Here is a 14,756-nt window from a genome sequence, read left to right on the forward strand (position 1 = left end):
CACCTGCATCTTGGCACTCAGGTTATGGATGCTGGGCAGGAGCCAAAATTTCACACTGCCCTGCAGCAACAGCGTGAAAGTGAACTAGCTCGTCTCTGCACTGGGATTTCAGATCCCAATTTTCCATGCCTACACTGTCAGCAGATCACACTGATGCTACCTCTAAGTCATTTTAAAGCATCTGCAGATAATTATGAAGTTGCTTACGATCCACAGTCTGTGTGAGGTGAAGGTGTCAAAACCCCAGGGAAACTTAACAGACACATTCTAAATCACTCGTGTGCCTTTGGAAAACAACTGTCTGTATTCAACAGTCTGGAAAAACAGTTTGCAAAGAGTCTTAGAGGTTTGAAAACCAACCAACCGAACCTCAGAGTGAGTTCATGATAACGAAAGCCCAAAAGGTACCTGGTGCCTTTCTGTCACACCCCAGCTCTCGGGAGTAACTGCAGTGTCAGACAACTCTGGGCCTCTCCGTACCTTAACCAGAGCCTTTATCTACAAAAATCCTATTTCCAGCATACCCTGGCGGCGACGGCCCAGAACCGCCCAGCGCCTCAGCGGCTGAGCAGTCACACTACAGCTCTGCGGGTACAGGCGGCTCCCAGCAGCCCCACAACCCCCGGCAGCCGGAGGAATAGGCCGGGGCGGGGCGCGGGGGGGCGGGTTCCGACAGCTCCGCTCGGCCCCGCGGGGCGGGGAGTGCGGCGGACGGGCTGGCGGGGGCCGCACTTCGCCGCGGGTTAGAGGCTGGTGAGCCCCCCAGTCCCGCTCCGCACGGCCCGGTCCTCCCCTCCCCGCCGCCGCTCGGGAGCTTCAGGCGAGCGCTGCCTGGCCATGATGCTGCCCGCAGCCGGCCCCAGCCCCGCGCAGACTTGCGCGGCCGTGCTCGTCGCCGCCGTGCTCCTGCAGTCCGTCTGTGTGGCCGTCACCTTCCTCTACTTCACCAACGAGCTCAAACAGGTCGGTGGGGACAGGCAACTGGGGGGGACCCCGCTCTCTCCCTTTCTGTCTGGTCAAGGAAAGGAAGGACAGACAAAAGTGTGTCCCCGCTCTGTGCAGAAGCCGGCGCAGGGCCGCGTAGCGCTCGGCGGTGGGATTGGAGCCGCCGGCAGCCTCCAAGTGTTTATTCAGAGCAGCGCCCAGCCCAGAGCCCACAGACAAAGAGCTCCGCGCTGCGTGAGCCTGCTCTTTGTGCAGGCTTTCCTCGGGCCCGGGGGCGCACGCAGGGGAAGAACAATTAAAAAGTTTTTGCTTTTTAAGTAGCGCATTTTTGCAGGGAAGTAGCAAATGTGCTCTTTATCAGAGCGCCACATCTACCGCATCCCACTGTGCTGCAGGGACATTGGTAGCGCTGGGAGGACAACAGCAGCCTCCATCAGCTGCATATTCATGTGGGCAACAGGGACAAAAAGGCTAAGAAAAGCTGAGGTACCTTTTAAATGCCTTCTTTAGGCATTTAAAATTAAATGTTTCTTTAGGAAACATACATAGTTTTAAGTCAGTGACTAATCCCAAAGGAACTTGATCCAGGCAGCAAACACTACTGAATTCCCCGGAATGACTTGTAGGGTGCCCATTGTATTGTTTAGATGCCTCGGTCTCCTTGCAGCCATCCTTCAAGCCTGCTAACTACCACTTAACCCTTTCCTATTCCTGCAAAAGATCATTTGCATTCCAAGAAAGTTATATTTACTTGATAGCCCCATAAGCCTTTAATATGTATGCTCCTGCTTTTCATTAACCCCAAGTCCTCAAGGTTTCCCTGAGTGTCTTGACAAAACTTCACTGTCTTGCTGTGGTTTGGGTTGGAAGGGACCTTAAAGATCCTCTAGTTCCAACTCTCTGGTGTACTGTAGTTACACAACTTCAGGAAGTATCACACAAATGTAAAATGTTACCTGTGAGTTTACTTATTTAATAGGTGCAGTCTTCTGCGATGTCAGAGTGCTCTGGGGAGCAAATGTTAAAAGGTATACTGTATTCCACAATATGAGGCAATGCTCATACTTTGCAAATGTCCAAAATGGATTTTCCTGCTGAGTTTATAGCTGTGGCTGTCCCATATTTGGTGAAATGGGGGAGTCACACAAATGTTTTGATTTTACAAAATCAGATTACATAATACTGCTAATGGAGAAAAATATATAAATGCACTGTCAACAGTTTGTGCGTATCGTTCAAAGTCCTTTGCTTAACAAGCTTGCCAATCTTAAGTAATTGGTAACCACAGTTATCTTTCCTTTCCTGGTATTCAAACACATACAGTTGGGACACAACCACATTTCGTGATACTTGCCCAAAATACAGCTGATTCTGAATAAGCCTGAGTTTAGCTTGAAAGCTAAGTCTTCCTGCCCCCCCCCCCCCCCCCCCAAGTTCTGCTGGGCTACTATGGGCTACTAAGTAAGGTTGCTGGCTCTGAAGGGAGTACCTTAAGCACATACTCTCCTGACTCTGCCATCTGGTGCACAATGAGCAAGGACAAAGCTTACCTAGAAACAGTCTCCTACCCCACATCCACATGGTGGTGCATTTGGAATAAATATCAAAAGACAAACTGCGATTTTTGTGTGGCCATTTTTCTTCCCTTTGTTGTTCACAATATTGGCATTCCTACACCCTCACCAAATTTCTATGGCTGAAGAGACAGCAGGTATTTTTATCTTTGCAAATAGAATAATGTAGAACTAGCAGGTGTTTTTTCCTCATAGTAATCTGGGTATAGCTACAAATATAACATTTGTTTAACCATTTTGCTTTGCTTTGAGAGGAAGTGTTGAGACAACGAGCACAATAAAGTTCATTATGCTTCAGGATACAGGGCTGCAAGAAAAATATCCTCAGACTTCCTTTTGTTTTGAAAATGTAGTTCACACACTACTAGAATAGGGTAGAAGGTTTACAAGATAGCATTCCTGCAGGACTTGCATCCTCAGACTTCAGTGGTACAGACAAAACCTCATTTGAATAAGTCTTACTATACGCTGATGCCTGGCTTTCTCTACCTATACAACAGCAATACCAATCTTTCAGTACCATATGGTGCTGATACAAGGTTGCATTCACGAGGATTTCAAAATGCTGTTCCGGTGCCAGGATAGTAAATCTGTTTTGTGGGAAAAGTATTCAGGTAAGGAGAAGGCAGAGGGCCAGGACTGTTTGCTTCCAGATTGCAGGGCAAAGCTCAGAGGTGAGCTGTAGCAAATCTGATAGGAAAATAAAAAGTAACATCTCAACTGCTCACCTGTGTTTGGGGTTTTTATAACTCTTCAAACTACTTTGTTATAGAACTATAGTTAAATGCCAGAGCCCTTAGTTGTAAGTGCAGTTTTACCCTAAGAAGAACGTAATTTTAATCATCCTGAGTTCTTGAAATGAGAAAACTGATTTAAGAATATACTCAGCAAAGACAGAGAAACCTTCACAAACACTCTGTGGTGGCCTCATTTCACTCTTGATGCCTACAAAATCATGTCAAGTAATGGATGAAGCTTGGTGCAATCTGCTGCAGCAAACCAAAGGTGCTGTTCTGCCACAAAGGACTTGCAGAGTAATATGGGTCAATTCTCATCCTCCTGGAGTGGGAAATCTCTTCCTAAATGCCTTTGTTTTCTAACAGGCAGGAAAAGCATGGAGTGTGAAGGAGGAAGTGATTCCATTTGTTGCTTTCAATACCTCAGTCTCAAGGACAGCTGAAGCTGGTACTTGCCGAATAAATGTATCTGTTTTGCAAAACAGGCCAAATGCCTTCAACATGAAAGAGTGAAATGTAAATGTTACAACCAGAAGTCCATCTAAATGCTTTGCATGCTTATTGCCGATTGCTGTTCGTTCCAAGCTCCTGTAGTGCAGTCCTGGCTCAAGAAGCCTTACAAGTCTATAGCTGATGCAGCAGCTGCTGCTGGGTTCAAAGCAGATAGGAGCTGATCTCTGCTGGCTGCAGAGCAGGTTTTGTGCTTGTAGGTTAAACAACAGCGCCAGCTGGAGTTATGTGTGAGGCTGCAGAGCTTGGAAAAAGCTTCCTACTATGATACAAACTCTCCCAGTCAGATTCCCATGGAGTCAACATGTGTTCTGCACTCTCTTCAAACTGAATTATCAGAAAAGAATCTGTTTTGTCTGTGACTAGAGGATGTAGACATAGGCCCATATCACAAGCACTCAGTATTTTATTTGGACCCAAATGTCTTTTCTGTTGTCTGGACTTTGTTCTGAGTTATTAGGTCAAATACAGTTTCGGAGATACCCCAAACTGGATATGGGGAGGATATGGTATGGATATATAACAGCAAAAGCCTGGATTGTAAATGGCATTGGCTAAAACATCAGAATAGAAAATACTTTTAAGGTCTGGTTTTCATCCTTAATAATTTGTGAAGAAAAATCCCTTGCGCAAATACATGTTTTCTAGAGCAACTAAAGAGCTCACAACATTAGTGATTTGGATATTGAAATTTCACATAGCTTATTTGGGTGTGTGCTGGATACCAGATTTATGTCCGTGGAGATAATGTAAGTATGCTTTTGCGTATTAGGTATGCCATCTAGTTAAATAATTATATAAAATCAAGATGAATTACTCATGCTGTCTATATAGTCGTAACTTGCACCATACTAACAAATGCTTGAAAGAAAAGAAAGCATGTCCCTAAGGGTAGTAAATTTAGCGACATACCACAGCTGAACACCTGCAGGCACATCACAGGTGAAAACTCCTGGCTTTCCCTTCTGCTGCAGCTCCAGGACACATACTCGAAGAGCAACGTTGCTTGTCTCACTGGGGAGGAAATCGGAGATTTCATCCAAAAGTTGGATCTAGTTGAAAGTGAAGACAGAGTGGCTGATCCCTGCTGGCAAGTCAAGTGGCACCTCGGCAAATTAATTAAAAAGGTATTTGGGAACCGACACACTGAAGCAGTGTGCTTGGTGATACTACAATTCAGAGAAACCTAATAGCAGAGTAAAGGTGGGAGGTCTCAGGTTGGTTTACTGCAGAGCAATTGTCAAGCCACAGCATTCAGCTGCAGAGTGCTTGCACTGAAGCCAAAATGACCCATGACAGTGGTTTCACTGCATTCAGGAAAACAAAACAAAGACAATAGTTTTTCACTACATAAATTTCAGTGATAGGTTGGCTTGTCTGAAATACCTCAGAAGTGTTTGACTTGAGCTTGTTTTCTATCTGACCATAGAGATTATAGTGCTAGCAGAGGTGTCACTCCCTCTTTGGAAATACAGGGAAACTGGCATGAGAAAATGAGACAAAATGTAACACAGGGAGAGGTAGAAAAGTGCTTGAGGAATGGTCTAGTCATGAGCTCTGTAATGTATTGGGGAAGAAAAAGCAAGCAAGCACACAGTATCAAGCACAACACCTTTCCAGCTCAGCATTCCGAGAACACCATCTCCTGCACTATTTACACATAAATACATAATTTTGGCTACGGAGAAGAAAATAAGACTGGCTGAAAAATCAGAAAAGCTAAAATCTTCTGTAGTGGTTTTCAAAATCCCATATCCAGCACATAAAAAAAGCTTATCCATAAAAATTCCAGTTTGTGGCTGAAACTTACCTAGCACATCTTGCAGACCAAAATAGATCCTCTTATTATATTCAGAGATCTCGGGTTCTTCAGTGGAAATTCTATCAGTGATGTCCCTGAACTTTGAGTAAAGAAAACATTGTTTTATTTGGTGATCATTTAGAAATCTGGTATACCTACTTGCTCCCCTATGGCTTAAAAGAAGATAGCCTGGGTGCCAGAAATCATAAATTATAATAATAGTTACAATAATATGACAGGAAGGGAAGGTAAAGGAAAGGAGGGGAAGGGAAGGCAGAACCCATCAGTAAGTGGCAGTACAGGGCCCATGTTAGTCACCCAGATAAATCATGGCAAACCATCAATATGATTGCTGCAGCTGCACCACTGTGTGTGATCAAACCAGTTTGGCTCATCAGTCCGCAAACAGTCAGAAAAAAGAGGAACACACAAAGATATGCTGGATTAAGACCTCACATAGGGGTATAAAAAGAAATGGAATTTTGTTTCTCAGACCTAAGATCACACAGAAGTGCACACTGCCTCGTATTCTACAAATGGAAGCTGGTACTTGTACGCTGTATCTCTTATTTGAGAAAAGCATGAGGGTCAAATTTTCCAATAGACTTAAAGCCCAGATGGCTGAGCTATATTGAAAATGTTTTCCTATGTATTTCATTACATAAAAGATGTAAACATAATAATACTTTATTGCAACAAATTAATTGGCCTTTTTTATTTGCTTGTTGATCAAATCCAGAATACCCCTATGTTTATGAATTGAGATAGGAGTGTCTTTTTCCTGAACCCATCAGTTTCTGAACTAATTTGTTTTCTCTGTATTTGTTGGCAGATGATGTCAACGAGCTATGAGGAAAACATATCTGCAGTCAATGGTATTATTTCTATTATCTGTGGCAAAAAGTTGCAGCTTGTAGCACCTGATATGTAGTGACTCAATTTATAAAAAGTGCAGAAAACACTGAAGATCGTGTACTGGCAGTGATGATTAGTGGTTAGAGCAAGGTAACCAAGGGGGATGCTGAAGGCTCAGCTTCTAGACCTCATTCCCACAATGTTATGGGACTGTTTAAACAGTCTGCTCTCCTGGAAACAAGCAGCACTGAACTGCTGTACCCATAGATCAGCTAAGGAATAGCTTTGCTGAAGATTGTACAGCCCTAAACACTTTGAGCAAAAGCATCACAACCTCCAAGTAGAAATTTGGTGTAAAGATCATGAACACTTAACCATTAAAAATGCTGATCATGAATGTGGAAATTTGGTACTATGGGTTATTTTAGTTGTCTATCAGTAACTGGGGGTATGATCAGTAATCAGGGGCTGGGAGAGGAGCAAAAGGAGAACAAAGAGGCATATAAAGACATTTTGAGGAGAGCAAGAGCAAAAGAGAAATTCGAGCCATATTAGTCTGTACAGCATTCAGTGTATGATTTAGTCCATTGAAAAAATGACATACCTATTCCTTAAAATTGGGTCACATGGGACAGATGTGCTTTCTAACATTCTTGCTTCTAACATGAGGTTCCTTTTCTCATCTTTCTGTAGCTGAGAGAACCATGACACTACCGCACAATGACAGGCAGCAGCCACTCAGCCCCATCAACAGGATCGCAGCACATCTGACAGGCAACAGCAATAGGAAGAGTTCCCTGTCACCACGCAGTAAGAAAAAACCTTTAAAAACAGTTAAAGATCGCAGAAATTACACTCTCATTGCTAGCCTTGTGCTTATATACCTGTCGTGGTTTAAACCAATCCACACAGGTCGTCCACTCACCCCCCGCCCCGACCCTCCCCACTCCCGGAGGGATGGGGAGGAAAATCAGGAGAATGTAACTCCCACGGGTTGAGATAAGAACAGCCCAGTAACTAAGGTATAACACAAATCACTGCTGCTACCACCAGTGATAATATTGATAAGAGAAAATAACAAGAGAATACGATACCACCGCCAAACGAGTTCGACCCCCCCCGAAGAGAGAGAGCCTGCCCCTTCCGGGTAACTCCCAGTTCCCTCCCTGGGCATGACGTGCAGTGGTATGGAATACCTCTTTGGCTAGTTTGGGTCAGGTGTCCTGTCTCTGCTTCCTCCCGGCCTCCCTCGTCCCCAGCAGAGCATGAGACTCACAAAGTCCTTGGCCAGAATAAACATTACTTAACAACAATTAAAAACAATCGGTGTTATCAGCTCTCTGCCCAGGCTGGAAGTCAAAACACAGAGCTTGCACCAGGTACTAAGGAGCAAAACGACTCCTGGTAAACCCAGGACAATACCCTTTTTAGTACTTGCATCGAGTTAATAGTAAGAAACAGATCATTAAAGTCTTCTTCTCCCAGACAGTAGTTTTTTCAACTAATTCTTGCAAAACAGGAGAAAGCCTGTTCTCTCTGGGTACCTCCCTAACGTTTCTTCTTGAACCGTCATTACAGGGGGAAAAAAGTTATCCTTCTTCCTAAGGCTAAGTTTTCCTTTTTTCTTTCCTTTAATTTCCTTCTGTTAGCTGTGTGAATCCCAGCTGCTATGGTGACAGACCTATTAGAAATGCGAGACAGAGACAGGAGGGACTTAACATTCAGGCCATATTAATGAAAGGCTTGGTAGGGTTTCTGCAGCTTTGGAGGGTATCAGACATAAATGGATCTTTTAACTTTGTCACTAAGTAGCAACATACTGATTTTTCTTTCATTTGTGGGTCACAAACATTATAAATAAAGGTAGTCCATGTGAATTCCCACATAGAGCTAAACAGTTTGCTTCTGGAACTTCAGATTGTTTTGAGAATTGGCCTAAGGAGCCACTGGGAAGAGCAGATTTCGCTAGTTTGTCATTAAAAACTAGACACCCCAACTAGCAGACACCTGGTTTCACTATCTGCCATGTAATTTAACATTTTCTGTCTTTTTTTCTCAAGTAGATTCGTTGGCCAGAAAAGGGAGCGGACAAAAAATAAGCAACTGGGAGTCATCAAGGAAAGGCCACTCTTTCCTTTACAACGTGGAGCTGAGAAATGGCGAGTTAGTGATACCCCAAACGGGCTTTTATTACATCTACTCACAAATTTATTTTCGTTTCCGTGAAAACGAGAACGAGGATTCAGATTTTTTGGCACAAATCAGGAATCCCAAGCAGCTTGTGCAATACGTTTACAAACTGACAAATTACCCAGAGCCCATTATGCTCATGAAAAGTGCAAGAACAAGCTGCTGGTCTAAAAAGGCAGAATATGGACTTTATTCCATCTACCAGGGTGGAGTGTTTCAGCTGAAAAAAGAAGACAGGATTTTTGTCTCTGTCAGTAATGGTGATATAGTTGACATGGACAAAGAAGCAAGTTTTTTTGGAGCCTTTCTGATTGGTTAAACGGTGAAAATCATGCTCTGAAGGAGCCATTTTTCTGTGTCAGGATCAGCTTAAAATTCTCTAAACCAGGGAATAATAAGCAAGCACTGTAGCAATACCAACAATACCAGACTCCCCTTTCTTCACTCACTCATTGCAAAGTCTGACCATGCCAAATACTCTCCCACCAGACAGGAAGGAGCAGCCGCAGGAGATGGTGCTGTTTTGGCAGGCTCCACTGCCTAGCCAGGCTGGGAACATGCAAGGATGTCACACCACAGATAATACCTTTGGCCAGAACCCTGGGCAGGTAGGTGCTCACCACCACCTCCGCAGAGGAGCTCCACACCAGCTCAGTCACAGCAGGTGGGTTGGAGAATGCTCCAGGTCTAGTTACTCAAGGGTGAGACTGGGCATCAACTTTTATTTGTGGTCTCCGTTGGGATACCATCTTGAATATCTCAGCTCTGGTAAGAAGCCTTTGCAAGTACTGCTTCCCAGATGCCTGTGTAATTACTCTGGAAGTTTGTGTTTGAACCTGAGTTTTACAAAAGTTGAAAGTCCATCAGAAATTCAAAGTACACACCTTCATCTCATCTAACCACTTAAGCACCTAATCAATTTTAAGTGCATGAACAGTCGCAACTAAATCAGGGTATTTACATGCTTGAAATTAAATATGTGCTTAAGCAGTTTCCAGAATCATGGCTTGAGTAAACACATTAGCCTGTCTTAATCAGGATATTGTACATAAGACAAGCTGCTGAAATGGCACAGAAGAGGTTTTGAAATCAATCAGTATTTTGATCAGCACATTACAATAGTGCCTATTTACTTAATTGCTGTGCTGCAAAGATTTCACCAGGCTTCCAATAGGCTCAGTAATGTACTTGCTGTTGCACTTGTTGACAGCAAGTACTTGATCCAGAAAAAAAGGTGTTTTTCTGTAAATACTGAATTTTATTACACATCTGCCACAAATTAAGCTTGACATGGTTCTTCCACATTTATTTGTACTGGCCTGTATTTGGTAATATGTAATGCAGTATAACACACCCTGATTACTAATATTTTGACGAAAACAAACAGAACTATCTATGCTTAAACAAGAGCTGCATATTTAGGTAATGCTCTTTTGATTTTATTTTATTTTTAGGAATGGGTGGAAAATTTTCATAATTTTTTTTTTTTACCATATTTTTTTAAAAAATGACACTATTTTTTGGAACTCTGTGAGTCAGAATATTTTATATAAAAAAGGAAAAAAAAGATTTGCAAGTGTAAGCTGTGGACTAGGTGCACAGAAGTTAAGTAGCATAAATCAGCACATGCACAGCATTGCCAGGGGAGTGATACCACTTCGCATTTTGCCCAGATTCAGAGAAAACTGGGGAAAAAAGAAGGTGAAAGAGTAAAAAAATTAAATAAATAAATTTGAGGGAAAGGGAGTCAGTTGTTCTGCGAAAGTTACTTCGCATCAACAGAACGACGCCAGGAAAAAGTCCGGTTGTCTATTTTGTTAATACGCGAAGGTTGCTGTGGGAACCCTCACGTTCACCTCCACATTCTGGTAATTGAATCACTGTACAGCCTTTGCATACGAGCCTCATGAGTAAACACATCGTTCATCTTGCTACTTTGTCAACAAGAGGATATGAACACACAGAAGCCCCTGAATTTATTTTGTCATTGAGAAAAGGAGGTACAGCCGTTCACTTAAATACCTGTGTTTGAGCAGCAAGAGAAGAATTTCAGGAATAACTCTCTTTATGACAGGTTAAGTAACACACTGCCGTAAGCCTAAAATGATGAGGTTTGACTTTGCCTGCTGTTCTAACATAGTGTCACGCACACTGTGTTTGGTGATAATCAAATATGTGAAATTCTTCATCTTTTACTGGAACACTTCGGTTTGCCCCATTCTCAAATCGTGTTTCAACAGAGAACAAAATATTTCTACAGTTTTCCTCCTGATTCCAGCATGCCTGCGCAGAAAAGTCTGGGAAGAACAAAGTCGTTCTCTACATATCTGGATGTCTGCTCTATTCATGACTTTTGTAAGTTCTCCTTGCAAACAGACCAGGCTTCTTGATCTCAGCACAGGATTGACCCACATTATTGGGTTTGAGGGAGTTTCTTAGCAATTTCTTGTATTAAAAAGTTGATTTGATTTTTAAATGTTAATTTAGGTGCTTATTTGAAAGAAATTTCATTTGAACTGTGAAAAAGTATTTTGGATTTACTGGTGGCAGCTTAGACCCAGAAACCCTCCCTATGGCTAAGACCAATTTGTGTAACGTAGGAGTTGTGGCTGCTAGAAAGGACTGGAAGGAAACCAATGGGGACTCCATGAACTTGCAGCTGATGCTAAGACAAGCTGTCCATTACACATAGATTTTTTTGCTCCATGTTCTTTCTTTCCTCAACTCTTGGTATATAACACCATGCCTGCTGTTGCTTGGGGAATGCTCTGTGGTATTGCCTTCCTTTTTTATCCAAATATACATATTATTGGTCTCTGCCTGCAGAGCGTATCGCAGTAGGAATCACACCAAATAATCCTATTTTATTTCTGAACAATCAAAAGGCATGCTTGCAGGTTATTATCCTGGGGAGAGATTATCAAGCAGTATCATACAGGAGACATTTGAAGATGAGTGGAAAGATACAGCAACTTCTGTTTGTACATTTGCACCCTGAATCATACTTTTCATCTCACTTTACGTTGAATGGCGAATGTAGCAAATTTTTATTTGTGGATGTAGGTTGTGGTAACATGTACAGATTGTAATTTTTCTACATGCGTTTTATATAAAACATTTTTATTAAAAAGTTACTTAGTCTTGCAGTGATTATTGGTATCATCCTATGGCTTCTATAACAACGCTGTCTGAAATAATTTCTCTGACATTGGTTAGTATCAGTTATAACCCATTAAATGCCACAAATGGTTGCAATGCAAAGGGCGTAATGCAAACTACTGAGCAATGCCATACTGTGTAAAGCCATATGAGCAGCTTCCAGACCCTAGTTAGTGAACACCATCTGGAAGCAGTATACTGAAGAAATCACTGAAAATGATCTCATGACCAGAAACTACAAAATGCCAAGCACTTCACTTCAAGTTCTGATATTCTGGGCTTTGGCCATTATTTAAGTAGTGAGAAATCTATTTATTAGGGAAACATCTGATCCTTGTCCATTACCAAGCTCCAGTAAAAGACACGTGGAATTCAGAGGGACAAGGACTATTTACACAGATGTTGTAAAGCAGCGGTGAACTGGAGATCCCCAGTCTTGAAAGCAAATGCACTCCCTGCCCCAAACGCAAGCACAAGATATTGTTTGGTCTCTTCCCTTCTAAAATTTGCTGCAACCAAAAAAGCATACGAAACCCAAGCAAACCCTGGAAACTCAGCAAGAGATAAAGACACCACCCAACCTGAGCCCCAGCCCTCAAGTGGGAGAGGGGGTGGTTTCATCCTGCTTGCGCAGAGAAGGGCTATATCTGAAGCAGCAGCAACATGGCACGGTAGGGAAACCACTTGCTTTTTGGGCACAAGCCTCCAGGAACATTGCCTCCACCTTAGTCGCTTCAAGGGCTATTTCATCTCTGTGTGTCTTCTTTTGGCATGACCTTCTCTTAGCAGTCCCCACTGTATTATTATTCTCACCATACTGGTCTCTGGAAGACCCCCACATCACTGTTACACACACTGCACATCTATGTGATTAACAAAAGGATGCTTTACTCCCTAATGGATTCATAAGCTAAATAAATGTATTTAGCCCAGTGTTTGTATTAGGCTTTATTTGGAATAGATGGGCATGCCTCAAGCCTCAGTAATCAGACATGTAGATCTGTATATGTGGCTCTCCCCATCACGCCAAACTCCACTGGAACCAGTATGCCATGTCTAGGGATGAGCAGCCCCAAACTGCAGGGATGCCCACAGGTTTTCAAAAGAAATTATTCCTTTTATACAGACTGCTTTTATTTCAGCAAAGGGTTTTCACTTTTCTGGTGTTTCCATGGGAAAGAGGACATGCCAAATTAACTGGCTTTTATTGTACCTTCCATTACTTCATGGAAATGGACTTCTATTTTTTGCCTCTCTTTGCCTTAGTAAATGTAATTATTATTGTTTGTACTGCAGCAGTATTCACTGCCTACTCAGGATCGGGGATGCATTTGCTGTAATCCATGCAAACAGTTAAAAAGCCTGATTCATACACTGAGGTTTTGAAATTCATAATTTTAGTTGTCAGATTGCATCTAAATATTAGGTTCTAAGAAAAGACTGAATGTAACGATCAATATGCCATAAATAGGCACAGTGAGACAAGATCTCGTTCATCCCTCCAAGGCACCTTGTATTATTCAGTAGCAGAAATGGAAGATAAATTAGGATATTGTTGGGTCTGATCCAGTTTTCACAGGTTGGGTTTGGGGTGTTTTTTTTTCATGTAGAATTAACACGGAAGTTTGCATCAGTTTTCATCAGAATTTTCCAAAACTTGGTTCTCCATAACTTTTCTCTATTAACAAACTGAATTGCATGCTATATCATATGTTAAAAATCCTGTTAAAAATCTGATGGCCAGGGTACCACAGTTAACATGCCTGACCACCACATCACTGTTGCTTTGTAATACCACACCTTTTCCTGAGACTTTCATTATCCAAACATGTATAGACATTTCGTTAATTTCCTCTATAAGCCTTAGAAGTGACATTTTGTTGTGACACCGGGTCATGACAGAAATGCTGTCAAACTGCCTTGGTCTTGTCAGTGAGACAAGACTGCAACTTAGGGCAGAAGCCCGTTCTTTAACCAGCTCCCGTTTTCATGAGCACATCACATATATAACACAGCATTAGCAAACATTAGGAAACCCAAAGCTGTTCCAACCTCCTTTCAGAAACCAACAATTTAAACACAATAGAATTCAAGGCACAAATTCCTCCTCAAGATACTTCTGATTGTGAATTCCTCAGCTCATATTATTCTCAATTTGTATCAAGTTATGGTTATTTAGCCCATATAACTGCTGGGTGAAGGCAAAGTGGGTTAACTGCAGATTTGCTGTTGAATTGAGCCAAGTTATCACTCCCCATTTAGTATGAGACAGAAGTATCAACAAGAAAGGATGGCTGAGAATAATTAACCATGCAATCCCATCCTGCATGTTCTGGCACTATCAGAACTCAAATCATAAGGAATATAAATATATACATGTAAGTCAGGTGAACATTTCCATCCAAAGCCAGGACAGCTTAGTCAAAACTGGCAGATCTTTTGAGATCAAATATATGTCTGTCCAATGATATGGAAAAAAAAAAAATAAATAAAGTTACTGGATACATCTACTACTCTCATGCTGGAAATTATTATTTAATAAAAACTTTGTAGTTTCAACTCAGAGCAAACATACCTGTGACAAATAGTGCTGGTTTTGGCTGGGGTAGAGTTTATTTTCTTCATAGTAGCTGGTCTGGGGCTATATTTTAGATTTGTGCTGGAAGCAGTGCTGATGATTCAGGGATGGTTTAGTCATTGCTGAGCAGTGCTTACACAGAGTCAAGGTCTCTGCTGCTCCTCATACCCCCTTACCAAAGAGCAGGCTGGGGGTGCACAAGGATCTGGGAGGGGACACAGCCAGGACAGCTGACCCCAACTGACCCGAGGGCTATTCCATACCATATGGCATCATGCTCAGCATGTAAAGCTGGGGAAGAGGGAGGAAGCAGGGGACGTTCGAAGCGATGGCATTTGTCTTCCCAAGTAACCATTAAGAGTGATGGAGCCCTGCTTTCCTGGGAATGGCTGAACACCTGTGTGACC

General features: G+C 42.4%; 1 protein-coding gene across 2 annotated transcripts; it reads left to right on the forward strand.

Annotated features, from left to right (window-relative positions):
• Positions 1 to 691: 691 nt before the first annotated feature.
• Positions 692 to 11,746, forward strand: TNFSF10 (TNF superfamily member 10). Of its 2 annotated transcripts, none has more exons than XM_065674572.1 (5): positions 692 to 963; positions 4,741 to 4,893; positions 6,400 to 6,442; positions 7,116 to 7,232; positions 8,483 to 11,746. In XM_065674572.1, the coding sequence occupies exons 1-5, from the start codon at positions 838 to 840 to the stop codon at positions 8,929 to 8,931; spliced, it is 888 nt and encodes a 295-aa protein (XP_065530644.1). In that variant the 5' UTR covers positions 692 to 837; the 3' UTR covers positions 8,932 to 11,746. The 2 variants fall into 2 exon arrangements, with proteins under 2 accessions (XP_065530644.1, XP_065530645.1); XM_065674573.1 differs by having other exon boundaries at positions 8,486 to 11,746.
• Positions 11,747 to 14,756: the final 3,010 nt, after the last annotated feature.

The sequence above is a fragment of the Lathamus discolor genome, chromosome 3, assembly GCF_037157495.1.
Source record: "Lathamus discolor isolate bLatDis1 chromosome 3, bLatDis1.hap1, whole genome shotgun sequence".
In the NCBI taxonomy this organism is placed as follows: domain Eukaryota; kingdom Metazoa; phylum Chordata; class Aves; order Psittaciformes; family Psittacidae; genus Lathamus; species Lathamus discolor.

What these genes read in the sequence shown, in the direction of transcription:
- TNFSF10 (XM_065674572.1), top strand. Translation starts at nt 838, where the DNA reads ATGATGCTGCCCGCAGCCGGCCCCAGCCCCGCGCAGACTTGCGCGGCC. An exon ending in TCACCAACGAGCTCAAACAG is followed by an intron (nt 964 to 4,740) that starts GTCGGTGGGGAC and finishes CTTCTGCTGCAG; the next exon opens with CTCCAGGACACATACTCGAA. An exon ending in GAGTTCCCTGTCACCACGCA is followed by an intron (nt 7,233 to 8,482) that starts GTAAGAAAAAAC and finishes TTTTTTCTCAAG; the next exon opens with TAGATTCGTTGGCCAGAAAA.